Source organism: Vanacampus margaritifer, chromosome 7, assembly GCF_051991255.1.
Source record: "Vanacampus margaritifer isolate UIUO_Vmar chromosome 7, RoL_Vmar_1.0, whole genome shotgun sequence".
Lineage (NCBI taxonomy): Eukaryota > Metazoa > Chordata > Actinopteri > Syngnathiformes > Syngnathidae > Vanacampus > Vanacampus margaritifer.
The window spans coordinates 8,478,099-8,498,891 of NC_135438.1; the positions used below are offsets into that span (position 1 = coordinate 8,478,099).

General features: G+C 42.3%; 2 protein-coding genes across 6 annotated transcripts in view; one reads left to right on the forward strand and one right to left on the reverse strand.

Moving 5' to 3' along the window:
• The window catches only part of LOC144054589 (myosin-10), a 38,562-nt gene extending 34,240 nt beyond the window's left edge, over positions 1–4,322 (forward strand). For 4 of the 5 annotated variants that reach the window (XM_077569708.1, XM_077569710.1, XM_077569709.1 and 1 more), the window contains 2 exons: positions 942–1,114; positions 1,190–4,322. In XM_077569708.1, coding sequence (XP_077425834.1) covers positions 942–1,114; positions 1,190–1,331 — 315 coding nt within the window. In that variant the 3' untranslated portion in view covers positions 1,332–4,322. Of the gene's footprint in view, positions 1–941; positions 1,119–1,189 lie in introns of those variants that run through there. The other variant, XM_077569712.1, reaches the window with a different exon arrangement.
• Positions 4,323–4,409: 87 nt separating this feature from the next.
• On the reverse strand, positions 4,410–19,632 carry LOC144054590 (ubinuclein-2-like). Its single transcript, XM_077569714.1, has 17 exons — positions 18,914–19,632; positions 17,286–17,402; positions 16,604–16,702; positions 15,711–15,821; positions 15,533–15,624; positions 13,067–13,628; positions 12,863–12,933; positions 12,541–12,727; positions 10,874–10,980; positions 9,342–9,452; positions 9,090–9,233; positions 8,616–8,666; positions 8,485–8,527; positions 6,574–7,875; positions 6,134–6,338; positions 5,898–5,966; positions 4,410–5,789 (listed from the first exon to the last, which is right to left on the reverse strand). Exons 1-17 carry the CDS (start codon positions 19,229–19,231, stop codon positions 5,743–5,745), a joined length of 3,636 nt encoding a protein of 1,211 aa, XP_077425840.1. The 5' UTR covers positions 19,232–19,632; the 3' UTR covers positions 4,410–5,742.
• Positions 19,633–20,793: the final 1,161 nt, after the last annotated feature.

Consider the following 20,793-nt stretch of genomic DNA (forward strand, 5'->3'; position numbering starts at 1 on the left):
AATCTTCTGACTTTTTTGGCAATTTGGTAATTTTCGGGATTTCTTCTTTTGATTTTGGACATTTTATGGTTACTTTTTAAACATTTTTGTTCCTGCATTTAAAATAAAATAAAAATTCTGACTTTTTGGGGGCAATTTTGTGGGCATTCTATGGTAAATTTCGGGACTTCTTCTTTTGATTTTGGACATTTTATAATTACTTGTTAAACATTTACTTTTCTGCCTTTTGTTAAATACAATTTCAGATTTATTTTTTTATTTTTTTGCAACTTTGTGTAGTACCTCTTGTTTTGGTTTTCTCTTATGCCTTAAAATAAATTTTCAGACTTTTTGGGCAATTAAAAAGACAAGTTTTAAAACTTTTTCTTTTTCTGACAACTTAAAGTTTTGGGGGGGATATTTAATTATTCATTTTTTTAATCTAAATCAATTCATTTGAATAAACCATCCATCCATTTTCTTAACCGCTTATTCCTCACAAGGGTCGCAGGGGTTGTTGGGGCTTATCCCAGCTGGCTTCAGGCAGTAGACGGGTTACGGGTTACACCCTCAACTTGTTGCCAGCCAATCGCAGGGCACACAGAGACGCACACTTAGGGACAATTCAGAGCGCCCAATTAACCTGCCATGCAAGTCTTTGTAACGTGGGAAGAGACCGGAGTACCCAGAGAAGATTATTTCAGTAATATTTTATCTAAAAAAAAAAAAAATATGTAAAAAAAAAAATAATAATAATTTCTACTCATTTTTTTAGAGATCCACAGAAGAGGTACTAAAGAGCCACATGTGGCTCCAAAGCCGCATGTTGCAGACCACTGGGCTAGCCGGGGAGAAAAGACAAAATACAGCTAGCTATTTTCTCTTTCTGTCCCAATGGGAAACCACGTTTACTTTATAAGATGGTGATGATTACTCTCTCTCTCTCTCTCTCTCTGTCTCAGATGGACAAAAGCAACTCGCGTATGAAGCAGCTGAAACGTCAGCTGGAGGAGGCGGAGGAGGAGGCCACCAAGGCCAACGCGTCACGCAGGAAGCTGCAAAGGGAGCTGGACGACGCCAGCGAAGCCAGCGAGGGCCTCAGCCGGGAGATCAGCAGCCTCAAGAGCAGACTCAGGTAACAACACGCTCAAGGGGGGGGGGGGGACTTTGGTCACACGACCCGACCTCACACCATGCGTGCTGCGCTCAGACGAGGCGGCCCCGTCGGCTTCTCGTCCTCGGGCCGCTCGGGCCACCACAACCTGAACGTGGACGGCGCCTCCGCGGACCGCTCTGACGACGACGCCGACAGCCGCGCCAGCGACTTCAACGACATCGCCAACGTGGAGTGAACCGTCACGCTCACCCTCGCCTGGACTCCAAACGATGCGGCGCATCTTGCACGGTCAAACCGCCCCGCAGCGGTGCCTTGACTTACAAGCGGGCTACAAATGGTGTAGATAGGGCGAGAAAAACCCCCAAATAATTGACGCAAGTAAATGTGTTTGGATGCTACGTGGTGGCGGCAAAGCACTTAAAATAGGGAGGATCATAAACATCAACGCAATCTTGAACCCGTGTTGCATAAATGAGCGTGTTCAGCACAAACAAGCCACCTTCACATACGGCTAATAGAATTAGCGAACACGCTAGCACAAATGATGTGTCGTCACACAAGAGCAAACAAACGCGCACTAGCACTTTACGCAAACACTCGCTAAAGTCTTCTTTTTTTTCCCCCCACATTTATACAATTGTAAGAAATCTTTTTCTAAACAGGACGTCTCATTGCGCTTGGAAAAACACGAGCGATGAATTCGCCCGAATGCCAACATTCGCCATATTGTGGATCGGTTCCGGAAAAATGATCATGAATTGCCACATTTGCAAAATCAGCAGTTCACTGTACAAAGAAATTGGTGTGCAACTCAAACAACAAAATCCTATAAAAATATACATTAAAAAAATAATAATAATTATGCAGTACAAATTCATATTTGTGCTTGCATTTTCCATTTTTTATGCAAGTGCTTCAACCAAATTTCTTTCCATTCTATTGTCTTATGTTCTTACTGTATATTGCAATTTTTCTTATGAAAATATAATTCTTAGTAAGATATGAGCGATTTGAGTTACTAGGGTCCTCAAGCATTGAATTAACTTTTAAGTCAAGGCACCGCTGCTTTTTTTTTTTCTTTTTCTTCTCCTTCTAATCTGTAACCCCAGGTGAAGCGACGCCTCCCACTTTCCTTAGAGGTCGAGGCATCAAGTCCATAAAAGGCAAACAGACCTTCTGCCTTTTTTACTCAAGCGTCCTTCACGTGTGTCGCTACAAAGTGCTTTTTGGGAGGCGGGCGCACTCACACTTTTTTATCATCATCAAGTTTGTCCAAAGCGAACGAGCCGACTTGCAGAGGGACTCAATGCAAACGCGGATGAAAACGGACTGACGAGAGCTGCACACTGACGTCAAAATGGAGGGAAGAGCTTCTTTTTTTTTTTTTTTTTTGCAACATTTAAGTCACACAGAATGACTGGAAGATTATGAAAACAAACATATTTAGTCTCATGTGGAAAGCTGGCTGAGCTTTTTTTTTTCCCGTATCCTTGATATCCAGTTTAAGGTCCGTTGTACTAGTACCTCACTCATGAGTGTGAGGTGCACTAGTAGGATGACTATTGTACTAGTAATATTTTTCCACACTACTGTTAAGTGGTTCTACTGTTGTGGAGAAATGTCATATAATATTTTATATAGATGCTTATTGGTAGCATGTTGCTAGTGAGAAAAAGGAGCATACTAGTTCACGGACCTTAAGCTAATTTATTAAGTCGTGCTGAACAGTTTGGAAAAATAATCGAATTGCGATTTTTTTTAAATTTAATATTTCCATGTATTTCCTAACAAACAAGCAAATTAATCTGTATTACATTAAATATTAGATTTATCATAAATACTGTAAATGTTTTGGGTTTTATGGTAAAATAAAGACAAATGCAGCATAAATTAATATGTAAGACATGAAGTCATTGAGTTGTTAGGGCGGTCTTTTAAATGTTCAGTGACAATTTCACAAAATTCTACCATATGAGTGAGTAACTATCAGATTAGCACAATAATGCAAACAAATCTGTGGCATTATCTGTTGGTTAGGAAACAATTAACTCATTCACTGCCATTGATGGCTATAGACGTCATAAATTAATTTGAACTATTTCTATTAGTTTACATTTTTTCCCACTTTTGTTAACAAGATATAATTATTTTTTTAAACGTTTAGAGCAGGTATAAAATTTGTGATTAATTGTGAGTTAACTAGTGAAGTCATGCAATTAATAATAATAATAATAATTATTATTATTATTGCCTCACGCCCCTAATTTTTAAAAATATTTTCTTTTCTTTTTTTAAATTAATAAAATAATTGTAAGTATTTTTTTTTTAAGAAACGATTATTAAAAATTAGGGGCATCAGGCGATTACAAATTTTAATTGTAATTAATCGCATTTCACTAGTTACCTCACGATTAATCACAAATTTTATATCTGTTCTAATACAATAAAAAAATTCTAGGTTTTCATACTCTTGTTAACAAAAGTGGGAAAAAATTTAAACTAATACAAATAGTTCAAATTAATTTTTGACATCTATAGCCGTCAATGGCAGTGAATGAGTTAAATGCAAACGTGGACTGCATTTAAGCACTGAACTTATCTAGTCACGATATAAATACATAAAATATACATATATACTGGATATATAGCCTTTGTGATTGATGCGTTCTACAACATGGTGATGTTGATTTGAATTGAATCGTTTCAGCCCTCATATCAAAGATAAGAAAGAAATGCTCAACCGACTTTCCATCATCTCATATAAAGTGCACATCATCTCCTTTATGTAAAATGACAAAAGATTCATCGTATGTTTCTTTCAAAGTGCCTTAGACACTAAATAAGAACATAAACGGACACGGATTTTTGCTCCAAAATCTAACCAGATACCATCCAACACTTGTTATTGTTTTGTTGCTGTGCTTCATATCCGAACGGTACAGTACAGTCGGTGACCATGCGTTACCTCCACTCTTCATCATACTTAACGCTCACTCAAGTAATAATATTGTACAGGATATTTTTCATTTGGTTGGAAGCTTTAACAGCCTCAAGTAGTTGATTAACATCCAGTTAATTATAATTATGATGGTGATGATTGTCATTATTGTTATCCAGCAGGCATTCCACTACAAATATTCCCACTGTTATTTCTTGTATACTTGGATTTCTAGACAGTAATCATTTTTGCTTTTTTTTTTTTTTAAATAAAGCATATTCATTGTAACTTTTTCAGTTGTCCAGTTCTTGCATCAATAACGGTTGGGACACACTTCCCCTTAAAACCTCTATTACAGAGAAACCTGAGTCGTCATGGAAACCACCTGTTTTAATATTTGACACACAGGAAAGGGAAAAAAATCTATTAAAATAAAAATATCGAATGAAGCCACTGATTCACAGAGAAATGTCTTATTGTTTACATATGTCCACACTCTATCCATCCTTTAGATACCCCCCCCACCCCTTCACCCAAACAAAGTGTCAATCACTGCTGTGGGTCACATGACACACACACACACACACACACAAACTGGAGGAGAGCTACAACAACAATCTTTGGCGTCATTCTCGGTGCGGCCATGTCAGTCTCGCGCGCACACACACGCACACGCACGCACGCGCACACACGCGCACACACACACGCACACGCACACACACACACACACACACACACACACACAGGAAGGTGGAGGTCAGGAAGAACAGTTAACGGAGGTAATCGGTCAGTTAAGCACGAAGGAAAGACAGGTGAGTTGGGGATGATGGGCGGGGTTTCTGGTTACTTTTGCACATTTATCCTGCATAGAACATTTTTCTACCGGCGTCCAAACTAAGGCGCGTGTGTTACGTTGGAGAAATGGCAATACAGAAAAAAAACAATAACAACAAAAGACAAAAATCATTCAAGTAAGCTACAATCTTGTCTCGCGTCTCTCCCTGCTGCATTCGCATTTCAAGTCTTTATCACGCCACAATAAAAAGGTCCAGTGTGATGAAACAGCACCCAAAAGAAACAAAATACAAACAAAAATAAAAACGTCCTGTGCAACGATGACTCCGTATTGTCGGGAGAAAGTGGAATTCATTAACAGTATATTGTTTGCTTTTTCTCTACGCATACACATTCACCTCTTCCCAGCACGCACGCACGCACGCAGCATATCACATGTCCCTGTGTAAATTACAAATAATTTATCAATATTTATAATTTAAGCTACTACTTAACAGTCGTCAGTGGGAGCAAGAAAGAACAGAAGTGAAGCGACAATAAAAATTCTAAAAAAAAAAAAATTAAAAAAAAAGGGGGCACAAAGAGTAAAATAAGCGTCAGATTTCTTTCATTCTTGTTTTGTTTGTCGAGAACTCCGAGCGCCGCCGTTTAAATAGAAATTCTCACGTCCTCTCCTTCCACAGTGATCAAGGTCGCTTGATGTAAACATGTTGACAAAAATATTAAATTAAAAGAAGTCTTCTCTTCACCCGCTCTGTCTTGTTCGAGAAAATTAATTTGTGTGCCAAAGTCCACCCAGGTCCATTTTGAATTATTAAAAAAAAAAAAAAAAAGACAAAAAGCTCTCTGGCGTCCCATTGGCCCAATCGTCAGTCAATCAAAAGAGTCCAATGTTGTTGCGATGGAGCAGCTCTCAGTGGCTTGGCTTCCGCTTGTCTCCGCCCTGACTTTGGTTGGTGTCTGATGGTGGGAGAACAGCACCAAGCATTTATTAATTGGAGGGACAACTTCCAAACAGGTTGGCAGAATTTTAAAAACTATTATTTATTTTTAATGTGAGAGACTTACCTGAGAAAGCAAGCTGCAAGTGAGGAGGTAGAGCGGCCTGCGACCCGGACTGGAGACTCTTGTACAGCTCTAAGGGGACACAAAATGGTGGATGAGGGAAAATCAATCTATCTTAGCTAGCTAATCTATTTTAGCTAGCTAAAATAGATTAGCTAGCTAGCTAATCTATCTATTTATCTATCTATCATAGTTAGCTAGCTAATCTATCTATCTATCTAACATAGCGCAGCACTCACCCAACAGGTCGCTCTGTGCTAGGGGGTATCCTGAGTTGGAGCCGGGGGCCGAGCCCATGCCGGCGGGGCCTGGGGCTCCGGGGGGACTGAAGTTGAGCAGCGGGGGGAACTGGAAGGGCAAGGAGATGGGCACCAGGCCGCCCAGCATGCCGAAGCCCAGCGGCAGCGTGGAGGGGCTGCCCAGGAGGGGGCCTGCTGCAGATACCTGAAGGCGCACAATAGAAGACGTCAAGACTGCTGAGAAACAAGATGGACGACTTCAAACAGCTAAGGCTGTTTGAAAGCGCTATATAAATAGCGATGACTTGACTTGACATTGACTCCTTTTATATCACAAAAACCTGCCATTTGAGCAGGGGTGTGTAGACTTTTTATATGCACTGTATGCAACTTGTTCCTACGTCTTGTAAAATATCTTCAAATGTATCCCCTTAAGTTACCTGTGAGAGGTGTGATGTCGTGGAGGGCGTGGCCAAAGCTCCCACCGCCGCCCAGCCGTTCCTCGCCTTTAAATTGGGTCCGGCTGAGCCCACCAGCCTCTGCCTCTGGCCGTGATTGGCCGAGCCCGAGGGCGAAGGCGGCGGCGTTTTGTTTGCGACGGCCGAGGAGCTCTTGTTGCCGGTGGAGTTGTGGGCGCCGGTGGCGGTGGGAGGTTTGGGCGCCCCCGTGAAGGCGCCCGCCGTCTGCTTGGCCGCAGTCCCTTGAACGCTACCCGTTATGCCGAAAGGCGGTCGGAAGGTTTTGGGGGAGTATTGGTGTTTGGGGCCGGGTGGGTGCGAGGGCGAGGAGGACGGCGAGGGGGACGAAGAGGACGAAGAGGTGGGTGGCGGGGTGGCCGGCGGCGGGCGAGGGGTCAGCTTGATGATGGGGGAGGAGTTGGTACTGTGGGAGGGCTTGGTGAGCGTGGCCTGCATGGGTGTGATGAAGTTGGGCTGGGGCTGTTGGGCGCGGGCTTTGCCTTGGGCGGAGGAGGCGGTCTGGCACACGGGCGACGGCGACGACACGGGGCAGAAAGACGACAGGGTGGAGTGGGGCAAAGAGACAGGGCGGGATTGGGGGGACGGCGAGTGCGACGGCGCCGTGCTGCCGTTACTGCTGATGCCGCCCAACTTGGGCCCGCCCTTGACGACACTATGAGGGACCCCTAAGGTACCCACTGCGCCCGACAAGCCTTTCTGATGATGGGGGGACATCAGAGGGGACGCCGTGGGTGGGGGGCGCTGCTTCGGGGGTGACGGGGCGGGGTGCGGATGCATCTTGCCGCCCATTATGGCGCTCGGCCTGTTGTTGGCGGTCGTCGCGGTTACTTGTCTCTGGCTGGGGGCGCCCGTCGCCTTGACCAGACTGTAGGTGGCATCAGCGGGCCTGCAGGGCGCCCTGGAGGAGGTAGAAAAAGCCGTCGGCGCGCTCACCACCTTGGCGGCGGCGCACGTGACCTGCGGGGGGTAGTGGGGGGTGACGGGGGGCGGGGAGGAGGTGGGAATCTGCGGCGGAGGCGGCGACAAGGGGCTGTCGGCGGCGCCGAGGCCCTTGGCGGCGTTACTGAGGAGGGCGAGCGCGTGCGAGATGGAGTCCAGAGACGGCGCGCTCAGATCCTCATCCAGAGAGTCCGACAGACAGATGAGCTCCGACGGCGACGGCAGCGGCGGCGGCCGAGTCGAGATCACGGAGGACGCGGACGAGGCGGGCGCGCACAGGGAGGGTGGCGTCGGGAGCGGAGCTTTGCGGACCCACACGCCTTCCTGAACACACAAAAGTAAACACAATACATTAGCACAAGTCAGACATGGGAAGAATCACTGACTTCAATATTCAAAAGAAGTCAACCTAAATTGTTTCTTGACATTAATATCTTGTATGTGACCTCACGAGTCTAAACAAAGCATTCTGATTAATATTGTGTTTGTGGAATATGAGTCAAGCAGCAAAATCCAGCAGTTTTTTATCCATCTCGGGGCGGCCATTTTGTCACTTGCTGTCGACTGAAGATGACATCACAGTAGCTCAGGAAACAGCCAATCATGGTTAAGCTTCAGTAAACAGATAACGAGTTCTTAGCGCATCTGCCTCAGTTCTGAGATTTTTTTTTTTCCATCTGAGAGCTACTTCTTAGCTACTGATTAGTGTTTCTGAAATCTTTTTTACTCAACGTTATTATGAATAATGAATGATATTCATTAATGCAATTTTGATTTCTCACAATGATTACAAAAACAGACAAATATCAAAATGCACTTTTTTTTTTTTTTTTTTTTATAAATCTATGCTAGTGTTTGCAACATCCCTAGAAATTTACAATGCCCCATCACTATATGTGCCTGGCAATATAAACATACAGCTGTGTGACAGACCTTTGCTTTGGCCTTGGGCCCGGGTACGACTCTCCTCTTCGCTCTGTAAGGAAGAATACGACAAGAAATCCTGACAATCATTTCGACGCGGGTGCTCACGTTCAGTTGACGCGGGAGAAATAAATACTCACAGGGTTCCAGTGAGGTGAATGTGAACCGACACACTCTCCTTGAACAAAATCCTAAACACACAAAACATATTTTATTGTTTTTCTTTAAAGTCTAATCAAATTAATTTCGGCTACGCCTTTGTGGGTTTTTTGTTGTTGTTGAAAAGTTATATAAACATAAGAGGGACAAAGTGGAAATTGTGTTATTCTAATGTTTGTCCAGCTGAGGGCGCTGTGTCTGCATTTTTTTTTAACACCTCATCTACAATTCTGTACATAACTAACCTATGAAACAAGTACTATACTGCGATGTTGATCCTTTGTCTTATCACTATTTATTATTTTAAAACTTCGCATACCATTTTATTACTGCCTGTCCAACATACTCAAAAGACATTTTGCAAGACTCCACAATAATCTGGCTTGAGATCATAAATTTGACATTCGTTCGCTATCAAAGCGTAAACAGGAAACTGACACACATCCAAAACAGACCTGGCCTGCATCCATCCTTTGGGCCACAATGGTTTGACCTCATTCTCCAAAAAGGCCTTGAGGTAGTCCTCCACAGACAGCAAACACGGGCTTTCCATGTCATAGCAGCTCAGCTTCACTCGCACCAGCATGCAAAGCAGACTCCTGCACGCACACACAATAAATAAAAATTGTGACTGACAGGCATCAAAAACAAATGTTTGTCTTGGATTTCAAAAGAAGCCTATGCAATGTGGTCCGGCCGGCCCATACCTAATCTTGTCATCCCAGACAAACTTTTTGCGTGGACCCATCACCCTTTTCCCGGGCTTCTCCTCATCTTCCTCTTCCGATCCGTTCTTCTCCCCCTCCTCGGACTGCTGCCTACACGTGCACACAATTACGGGTAAGTCAAGACGAACAACAACGTAAAAACAGATTATTGTACATAAATAATTCTTCTAACTAAAGATAAAAAGTTAAGGGTGGGCCACACAAAATATTGACCAGTTGGTCATTTTCACATAGGGGTGTACTCACTTTTGTTGCTAGGGGTTTAGCTATTAATGGCTGTATTTTAGAGGCCATCTAACATGAAGGTGGAAAGACACTAAACAGTTTTGCATTCTGCCTGACAGCAATGATATGATGTTTCTTTTATGACAATAATAAAAGACAAACAAAAAGCGATTACAATTTTTAATTGTAACTAACTCATTCACTCCCAGCCATTTTCACTGAAGCAACCCCCTTTGCTCCCGGCTGTTTTATTGGATTTTGACTGACTTTGCAAGAGCCCACAGAATATTTTGTTCTATTGCTATAAACACTTGTAACCTACCAAAAGAAAGATTAGAGTCTCTTCTTTCATCAGGAAAAAAAGTATATTTCTATCTGTTTCCGTTTAGCACCAATTAGCATTGGAATATAGCTAGGTTTGATCATTATTCACAAATCTGCTTAGAACTGCGGATAAATCAGCTTGTTTTCAACATGGCCCTGGTTGATCTCTTCTACTCTGCTGCCACCTGCTGGCCATATTTGTAATAACTACCATTGCTTCAACCATTTTGTGCAGTTGAGAGGCTGCATCAAAGCCTTCTGTATGCTCTAGCCAAAAAAAAAAAACATTTAAAAAAAAACGTATAAATATATCTATGGGATATTTAAAACATTTAAAATAGAACGTATTTATACATTTTTGGGAGCAAATGAGTTAATCACAATACTTAAACAGTTAACTCACGATTAATCGCAAATTGTATATCTTTAGTGAATGTACAATAAAAATAAAAAAAATCGAAATTTTCATGCAATTGTTAACATAAAAGTGGGGAAATAATGTTAAACTAAAAGAAATATAAATAATTCATAAAATTGAGTACTGTGCTGTAAAAAACGAGTGTGATATTGATTTGTGTTAAAGTCATTCTTCTGCCACTAGATGGCATAATTGCATTTGTAAGACGGTGACAGCTCAGTTTCTTTTCATATTGAGAGCCATGAAGTAACTTGTGAAATTCTGCACATTTAAAAAAATTGTAAAATACGACTTGACCACAGTCTCCACAAATATATGCATTATTATTCAATTTATTACTGCTAAATTTTGACGTGGACGTGTCTGCTGCGTTGCGACTCGAATTCCCCCAGTACATGCTTTCCAAGTAAGGAGCGGTCATTAATTGCGCAATCAAAAAATAAGTGGTGTTAAAGGAGCTTCAAATGAACGCACTCATTTTGGTTTTGACACGCCTACTTTAACGCAAACTGTAATAACACTTTGTTATGCACTTTCAACTTACTTTGCCACCTTGGCCATGCAGTCCATGTTGTACCTGGCGATCTGCTCGGGCATCACACTGCACACAGCCATCTTGAGCTCCAGCAGCGGCATCTGCATCCTGTCGTCCTGAGGGAGGAAGGAGGGAGGCTGCAGTTAAGATAAATGCAGGATTGTATTCATGTGTTTCATCGACAAAGCTTGACCGCTTTTCAGCGGAGGCCATTATTCAAGTCCGCCACCTACGCCAAACTCGTTTGGGAATAGAAACGAGCTGACGAGGCAGAAAACAAAGTAGGACAACTCAGGAATGTGACAGCTGTGGGCCTTGACTGATGTCACTGCAACACTGTAGACCGCATTCTCATAAGAGGGATGGCTTACAGTCGAAGGCAGCAGTCCAATCATCGTTATCCGCAAAGCAACTCGGGTGATTAGTGATTATCAGTGAATATGTGCAGTTGGAGTCAGGTGGAGTCAAAGAAGGATAAAATGAAAAATGAACATCATCCATCCTTACATCCATTTTTTGCAGTGACTACATTCGCCCGTGAGTTGGTGAATATGCGCAAACATCTATAAAATCTGGAGAAAATCGAATAAAACAAAAACGTAATCATGTAAAATTCAGACACTTTCCCTTTCAGGTGCACTGCAAATGTGTCAAATGGAGGTCATTTCCTAATTTTTGTTGTTGCTTTTATTTAGCTTGTAGGGTCACTTTTAAATTCATGATGGTCTCATTTTGTTTTGTTTTAATTTTTACATTAGGGATATGTTCGAAAGTAGCACAATGGTCTAGTGCAGTGACAAGCATATTAGATTATTGTTTTCGATTTGACACATGGGCCAAATCATTTGTAAATGAGGTTAAAATTATTATTTTTTTTAAAGTTAAATTAAAGTTAAAATGTCCACGCATATAAAATCTGTAAAATAGTTAAATTACATGGTGGCGCTATAGGAAATGGATGGCAAGTGTGTAGACTTTTTATTTCAACTAATATCATATCGTTGCTTTCCTGTGGAAAAAAACACATGACCATTTTTGTCATTTTTTTGGACGTTTATGGGCTGTAGGTGAATGTAGACATACCAAAAATGTTAAAATGTATAAAATAAATAAATTTATTACTCTTTTTTTTTTTTAAGGCAAACCCCCAATTTTTGGGGACAATATTAGATTCTATGCAGCCCCACTAGTCACTAGTGGTTAATATTGCGTTAGTGGAAAATGAGTTAAGCAGCAAAATCCAGCAGTTTTTAATCAATATCAGAAGGCGGCCATTTTGCCACTTCTTGTCGAGTGAAAATGACATCATAGTTGCTCAGGTCTCAGGTAACAACCAATCACAGCTCAGCTTCAGAAAACAGGTGAGCTGTGATTGGTCATGACTGAGCCCTGAGCAACAGTGATGTCGTCTTCAGTCGACAGTAAGTGGCAAAATGGCCGCCCCCTGAGATGGCTAAAAATGGCTTCATAATTCATATTCCACAAATGTTATATTAATCAAAATGTCATGTTTGGACTAGTGAGGTCACACAACATATTGTTGTCAAGAAATGTTTATGGTTGACTTTGAGTGTTTTTCACAGGACAGTAACAATATGTGAAATAACATCTGTGTACACAAATACACATGAAAAGATGAGAAGGATCTTAAAGTTTGAGCCAAGAGTGGCGAGCACCTTGCTGTGGGGCGTCGGCGTCGGCGTGGGGCCGTTGTCGCACGGAGCCGCCCTCACCTGGATCTTCAAGCTAAGCTTTTTGAGCCGCTTGAGGAGCGCCTCCTTGGTACACGGCACGAAGGCCTCCATGTGCGCGTAGACCCCCGAGCGCACGTCGGGGGGCTGCTTTTGCACCTGGAGCTCGATGCTAACAGAGGACACACACGCCAGCGGGTCAATTGGGCAGAGATGGAGAGAGTGTGTGAGCAGACGGCGGCGCCACGCAAAAGCAACGCGATGCCCTTGCTGGCAGTGCAAGCAGAGCTGCGCTTGTCGTACTCACTCCAGCAGGATGTTATTCATGTCCAGGGTGAAAAATTTCTTTCTGCCCTCTTGATCAAACTGACGAGAAGCCTGTGAAAAAAAACAGCTGAGTCAGCAAACAGCAGGTTCGTGACAGACTACGGGGTGTTTTGAGGACCTCGTGTTGTTGGAACGGTTTGTCCCTCGTTTTTGCGTCACCTGCCCCCATTAACATGCGACTCACCGCCCGCAGGTCCTCGAGGCGTTTGACGAGAGGAGGGGGCAGCCCCCCAGGCAGCGGCGGCGGAGAGAACAGTCCACTGGAAGACCCCAGGCCTCGCGCTTGGATGCCCCCACCCACTAATCCTTTTTGGCCGGGTGCGCCAACGCCCAAAATGCCGTTCTCCCTGACCGTCGACGCAGCGTGCTGCTGGTCGCCATCCAATAAGCCGAAGTCCAGGTCGCCGAGGAGGTCCTGAAGCTCCTTCTCGTTGGCTGAGCCCAGCAGTGACATCACGGCGGGGTCGCCGGTCAGGTCCGCCATCAAGAGGTCGCTGTTGGCGGCGGCGGTGGCGTTGCTGTCGACCGGCGAGTTGGACCCCAGCAGATGCTTGGCCGCGTCTGCGGCGCACGGCTTGTTGGCCACGCCTCCCGCCAGGCCCGCGGGAGCCACGCCGAGGTTATTCTTCCTCATCTGCTCTTTCTCCATCGTGAAGCGGCGCAGCATGGCCGCCAAATACAGCGAGTCCTTCATCAGCTTCTTGCGCTTCTTCTTCTCAGGCCGATGGAGGCTGACAGCTGCCACTCTGTTGGGGAAGTTCTCTTGTTCATTTTCTCATTTTGCACATACTAAAAACATGACGACAAAATAAGTACAATCTAGTATAGCTAAAAAAAAGAGATTAGGTTTTATTTCGGATCTTAAATGTACTGTGGATCAAAGGGAGCAAAATATAAACAAGCTACATAAGCGTATAGAAATTCAGATAGAAGCGCCTGAAAATGTAAAATGGGATTTTGGGGAATCTGACCTTGATCAAACTTTTTTTGGGACAGAATTTAAATGCAATATCATCAAAAAATATTTTAAAAAATTGTCATGGGCAGAGCTAAAACGTTAATTTATTTAATTGTATTTATTTATGTATTAATTGTCTTTTATTCATATATTGTACAGTATTTAATTTCTTTATTGGCATAGATGAAATTCTATTGCGTTAAAGAAAAATAATTTTAGTGCCGTTAATATACCATATACAAGCAGTCAAACAGTGAGAACATTTTTTGGGGACACCTTTAAAATACAGATAGGAACTCTATTCGTTATATGAATTAAGTATCAATCTATTTGTCCATCCATTACGTGATATATACACATTATCTCAAAAGCTAACTTGAAACTTAGATGGAAAAGCACACACTCTACCAGCATCATCCGCGCTCGTGAAGACACAATGGCTGCCGCTGCTATTTTTAGCTCTTGTTTTCATGTTTGACTTATTTGGCCAATGTGAGCGTGGATAATGGAGCGCTTTTCTCCAAGGTGGCTGCGTACTGACAGCGAGTCAGCATGCCCGCTGCCTCAAGATGCAGGCGAGGGCCTCCGTCTTGTCACGCAGGCTTCATTAGCATGCTAAAAGTGGACCGACCTTTCATGACATTTTCTAGCATTTCATGCTTTTGTGTTCAATTAGAGCATGATTTACAGGGGAAATATAGTATTAGAGAAAATTGTCTTTTTAATGACTTGTATCTTCCAATTTGTAAAAATGTGTATACGAGCAAGCAAATTTCCACCTCACTGTTACATAATTTTAATAATAACCACCACCCACACAGTTTCCCTACTCATGACTTGTGGCTATGGTGGCTGAAGATCCAGAGCCACTTTCAAGTGGCAAATATCTGAAACCAATATCATGCAGAGGCACGCCCTGGAATTTCCCTCTCTGGAGATCCATAAAAAAATTAAAATTATGTTATCAAAGTCATGGAATAACTATAACTAAAATTGAATTAAAAAAAACACATTTACATAATAAATGAACTTCAAAAATGAGAATTAACCACAATTATATTTTACATTTGCAAAACAATCTAAAACTAAACTACAATTAAAGAAAAAATGTCTCTCTCAATTATAAGCTTTTAAAGGTTGCATTTATTTTGCCTGTGTTTGTTTTATGACACCGGTAAGTCCTTACAAGGTTCAAACAGTCATTTGGAAACTGTAGTTCTTTCATTTATCCTATATATAGCATCGTTGTTATGTGAAAAACACTTATGTTCATGTTTTTCATTTTTGGGATGAAACTGAACGCAGACATCCTAAAAACCTAAATTAGAAAGTAGTTTAAATTTGTTAATTAAATATATTATATAATCGTTGTTATGTGAAAAACACTTATGTCCATTTTTTTCATTTTTAGTTTTTTTGGATGAAACTGATTACAGACATCCTAAAAACCTAAAAATAAATAAATAAAAAAGACAAGAAAAAAATGGACATAAGTGTTTTTCACATAGCAGTGATGTATTTAAAAAAATAAAAATAAAAAAAAATAAAGTAAAACTACCTTAACTTGAAGAAAAAATGGCATAAAACTAATTACAAAGAAAAACCCATACTATTACAACTATGCTCAAAAGCTGAATATGTCCACTTTCAGTGATGCACTCATGAGAGGCATCCATTCACACACCCACTTACCCTTGTTTAGGTTCATTGCTCTTCTTCTCTTCCTGGCTGGTCACCTCCTTCTTCGTGCTCGTCTTGGCCTGCTCACTATCGTCATTTGCGTTCTGATGCGTGAGGATAACACATCAATTAACTCGGCAAATGTCGTACTTCTGATGCGCAAAGGGAACAAAACAAAGCTAAAGCTCACCTTGTCGTCCTCGCCCTCGGAGTCGGAGGCCGCTCGGAACTGCAGCGTTCCGGTGTTGATGTAAAAACCGCCCAGCTTTGTGGTCAAAGAAGCAGGTACCAGCTCGTCATACTTAAGGGACAAACAGAAAAAAACGGTTTGTTGACATTGTTCATTGGGTTTTCACAATTAAACAACACGAAACAAACCCAAACATCCTGAGTTGAGCACAGACCTTCGCCATGGCTGAACAACTCAAATCATTGGTGAATTAATTGCGCAAGATCAATCAGTTGATTGTCTCTTGATAACAATTTATTTTCTTTGTGTTCATTTGTGTTTTGAGTGCTGATGAGGGTGTGGAAATGTCACCAATCCTCTATTATATATTGATGGGGTTGATCTTATTTATCTGTGTGTTAATGCTGCACTCAAATTGGGTGGATTTTTATCCACATTCGGTGGAGGCCTCATTCTGATCCGAAGGTATCCAATTTCATGCATTTTTTTTTTCTTTCACTGCCATGACCCACATCTGAATAGTGCCCCTTGAAAGCCCTAAATATGTATTAGAAAAATGGAATCGTGCTTCTTCAACCTTTTGTAAAACCAGCCTTTCAATCAATCCTGCTCGCCCAAAGACGTTTCTATTGCCAAAAAAATAAAATAAAAAGTCTGACACTTTAAAAAAAGAGCATAAAACAAGCTGTGATATCATCTGATAATGTTGAGTCATGTACAATTATTTAGAAACAAGATGGGTGCCACTTAATGAGGGTATCACCGTCAATGTCACCGTTGTCAGGACAGATGAGTCAGCAAAAACAACAGTGACGCCAGTGGAGGCAATCTGGTTTTGAAAAGTTTAGTATCATCTAATACAGTAATGTATTTGTAAAAAGGGGGGTACTCACAGCCTCAGAGTTATCAATGAAGGGGTCTGTCTCATCATAGCCAAAGCCAATATCAATCAAATCCTGCATTCTGTCCTTTCTCTTCTTTGTCATGTTGCCCTGCGACAAAATCACATAAATGGATCTTACTTAAAAGCCCATCTTACAAACAAAGTGCATAACATTTAAAGTAAATAAATGCAAAATATGCACTATAGTGAATCCGATATGCGCTGTTATTCGCTGAAAAACTCGCTTATTTTATGTTTTTGTTTTCAGGCCAAAGTATTGCTTCGCCAAAAAGCTTTGGGCGCCACCTTGTGCCAAAGAAATGTGTTGAAGTGAGTTGAGGAAGTGAGCTTCTTTTAGAAAAAGGGGTCCGCTCCATCCCTACATCCCGAATAGTGCAAGACTACTGTTTATTAGTGTTGTTCCAATACCATTTTTTGCAGTATCGGGTACCGATATCGAAGTTTTTTTTGCAGTGAAGTAGTTATTTCATAATGAAGGTTGCTAGTAAAAGCTTCGGAAAAAAAATTAACTTGTATGTATTCTTGTTCTTATTTGTCTTTAAAATAAATACCATATTTGCCAAAGAAATGTTTCACTGTGATATTAACAACAAAAATCTAAAGTAGTTGTATACTTTCAAAAAAAAAAATATATATATATATATATATATAAATAAATCATAATGACTCACATATTTATTTTCGAACTTCTTTGCCAGAGCCTCCACCTGCAGTCGCTCCCTCTCGTCATCGTTGAAGGGGTCGTTGGGGTCAGGGGCCGGAGTCACACTTGGAGGTTTGTCCTTCGGCTAGAAACAATATTAGCAACTGATGTTAATTAACTGCAATAAATTCAGGTTAACGCATCATCGCATATCATGGTAGCTTTTAAATGTCGTGACAATATACCCACTGTAGTCTGTAACCAGTACCACGACGCCGCATTCCACATTATTAGGCAAATGAAGTTTTCCTCAGATTTTTATAAATAGTACATGCAAATGGCACTCAGCATAATTTTCAAGTCATCTGTTAAAAAAAAGAATTTGAATGTTTTCAAACAAACCTCACAAGGACAAGAGTATTTTTTCAACAAAAAAAGTTTTTGATCAAACGCACTGCTCCGAATTATTATGCACAGCAGTGTTTATCAAGACATTGTATAGATTGTAAAGCACTATTTGTTGAATCTGTAGCATTAGGAGGTCATGTTTGCTGAAATAAAAACACAACATAGGCAGTCAAATTACATTATCTGGGCCTATTATTTGATAGTAGCTTCGTAATTTGGGGTTTGTGCACAGCTTCTGCTTCAATTTCTTTGCAGGGTGTCAGAATAGCCAAAGAGAGCTACTGCTTGGATGTGAACTGCTTCCAACCCGCACAGGCCTTTGCTTGGGGACGTGCCAAAAGTTCTGAACTGGGTTGAGGTACGGATGTTTGAGTTGGGGACCCCCCCCGCCAACAAAAATTTAAATATTAACCATTGGATACAAACTATTAACCAACCACCAGACTGTAATAAGATGAAGCTACTCTAACATTATGCATAATTTAAAGTTGAACCACAGATTTGTTTACATCATTTGGAATGACTTGTGGTTTATTGACTTCTGTGTTTTTGTTTTTTTTTATGCCACACTTGGTTCGTAAGATTTTATTGATCACAATTAGATTATTTTTCCTAAATCGTGCAGCCCTTTTTTTTTTCCTTTCCTTGACTTCACTGAGTCGAATCAGTACTTGTAGTGACTCCAGAAGCCCCCCCCACACACACACACACACACACACACACACAAGTATCTGTACTTCTACTAAAGTACAAAGTGGAAGCACTTTTGCCACCTCTGGCTTGCAGTGGTGTAAATAAAGCAATCCGTGGTGGGGCCCAGGTGGAGTGTGTGACATGCTACATCCTGGTGCTCATCTCTCAGCTGCAGCCAGAGGGCCAGCGAGCGAGCAGCGAGGAGGAGGCTGCTGCTGCATGTGGCATGTGGACGCCTCTAATGGCTGTGTGACTGTTGCTGGGCAAGCAAGGGGCGGCGGCACAGGTAGTAGCACCACCATGTCATTATGAGCCCGGTCGTGTCACAGATAGCCTCCACTCGGAATGGTGTCCAAAACGACCGAGTTGGGAGTTGAACAAGAAGCCCCCCCGCCTCCGCTGGCTTTCTGCTTTGGTCTTCCGCGGAAGGACAAGGTGCACTTCCCCCCTCCTCCTCCTCCCCCCGTCTTATCAAAGCCATGACAAGTCCACACAAACACGGAAAAGTGCAATAAAATCCCGAGTCCGGTTCACTGAAGTGAGGGGGGCACGTACCTTGAGGTTGTGGAGGAGTTCGCCGTAATTGAACTCGGCAGAGGCGCGGTCGTCGGGCTCGCTTAGGGGCAGGTTGAGCCGCACCGTCGCCCTCTTTTCGGCTACAACCTTGTCCTTCTCGCCGGCTTTGGCGAGACGGCTGGCGGCGCCTCCTGCCCCGGTCTCCGTCAACCCTTCCGCCGCCACCGCTACGACCTCGTCGTCTTCGCTTAAGTTGTAGTCGGCCTCGTCCTCCAACCGGCGTTTCCTCGACTCCGAGGCAGCCCCGGCCGCGAAGGCCGACAGGGTGACAAACTGCACTTTTCTCGGTTCGGCCATTTGGATGAGCCGCCTTCCCGCACCTCTCTCCGGACACACGGCGAGAAGGAGACCAGGATACTTGGCCAAACTACTCCAAATTGGTGCCTTGAGGACGGTTCCGCGAAGCCCCAACGGCTGCTTAGCGGCTACGCGGAGGTGGAGGCCTCCTCCCAACCATACGAAACGGACTCCAGGGGATGCGACGGTCGGGGGAAAGTTGTTTTTCCGGCAGCTACTCGCATCCTCGATGTGCTATGGGACCGACACATTCACAGGAGCCATCTTGGTTTTGGGAGTAAATAAAATATCAGACGGGGGAAGAGGGGTCACTGCGCATGCGCGCACACGCGGACCGGAAACGCCGTGCCACCGGAGCGGTGGGAATGCGTCCTATCAGCGGCTGCCCCGACCTTAGACCCGCCCCCCGCCACAACAGGCGATAATAGCAGCATTACTACTACTTTACTCCTTTAATGACCTTGTTAAAGAGTCTGGCCGGAGGGACGGGCGGGTAAAAAGAAGCTTACACGTTGCGTCGTGACGTCTCATAAAGCGATAATCCAAGAGAAATTACCATATTATTTAACGTCTCAGGAAAAGAAAATGCTGATTGCAGCGTTTATTTCCCAACAATGGCAGCTGAATGACAGCCACGCTGATGTCGCGGCTGGTCATCCAAATGCATGTTTTCACACGGCAGCAGAGGAGACACCTGTTGACCCATCAGTATATGGCACGATTTGAAACATGATAGTGATACCATAGGCCGGATTAACCCCCTGGAGGTGGGGAACCCAGAACAAAGCCAATACTGAATAGGCCCCCCACTGTGGCAGGTAATATACTGCGTCTAATCCAAACAAAAAACAAAAAAAATAACAAAGAGCCTGTAAATATGTCTACATTGAAATATAAATGTCTTGCACTTACAAACTAAAACATGATAAACATCTGCAGTCTAAAACATCTAATACTGTAATGTGAAAACAAAGAGTGTGTTATAATGAGTTATCGTCTTTGTAAACACAGAATCTTTGGCTTTGCAAAAATAACATAGTCATTTTAATTTCAATGTCTGCCGTACTAATGTCTCAGCTGTGATGTTTCTTTTCTTTGGTTACAATCCTTTAATTTCCACAAGAGCTTTAAAAAAGAAAGAAAGAAGGTACAAACCGAAGCAATTCTATTTTATTAGGCTACAACAAAACCAATCCCTAAAAATGATTGAATTTATTTATTTTAAATTATTCCGCTTTGTTTTTCCATACAGGATGTTTATGTACTGCAGTTAGTTAAATTCTTTACATTAAGACACAATACAGTACAAAAAAAGTCAGCTAGACTAATATTTTTAAATTCCTTGACTGTCCTTTTAAATATACTGGAGTAATTTATTTATTTATTTTACACATTTTTGCAACAAGACAATGTCCCCCAAAAAGTTTATTTTTGCACTTAGCAGCTACAAAATATTGCCTTACCTGGATAAATAAAAGTATGTAGGCTACACCCACAGTCTAAAAAGATGAAATACTAAAGCTGTAATAATAAAACAAATTATAATGCTCTCTTGTTATGAC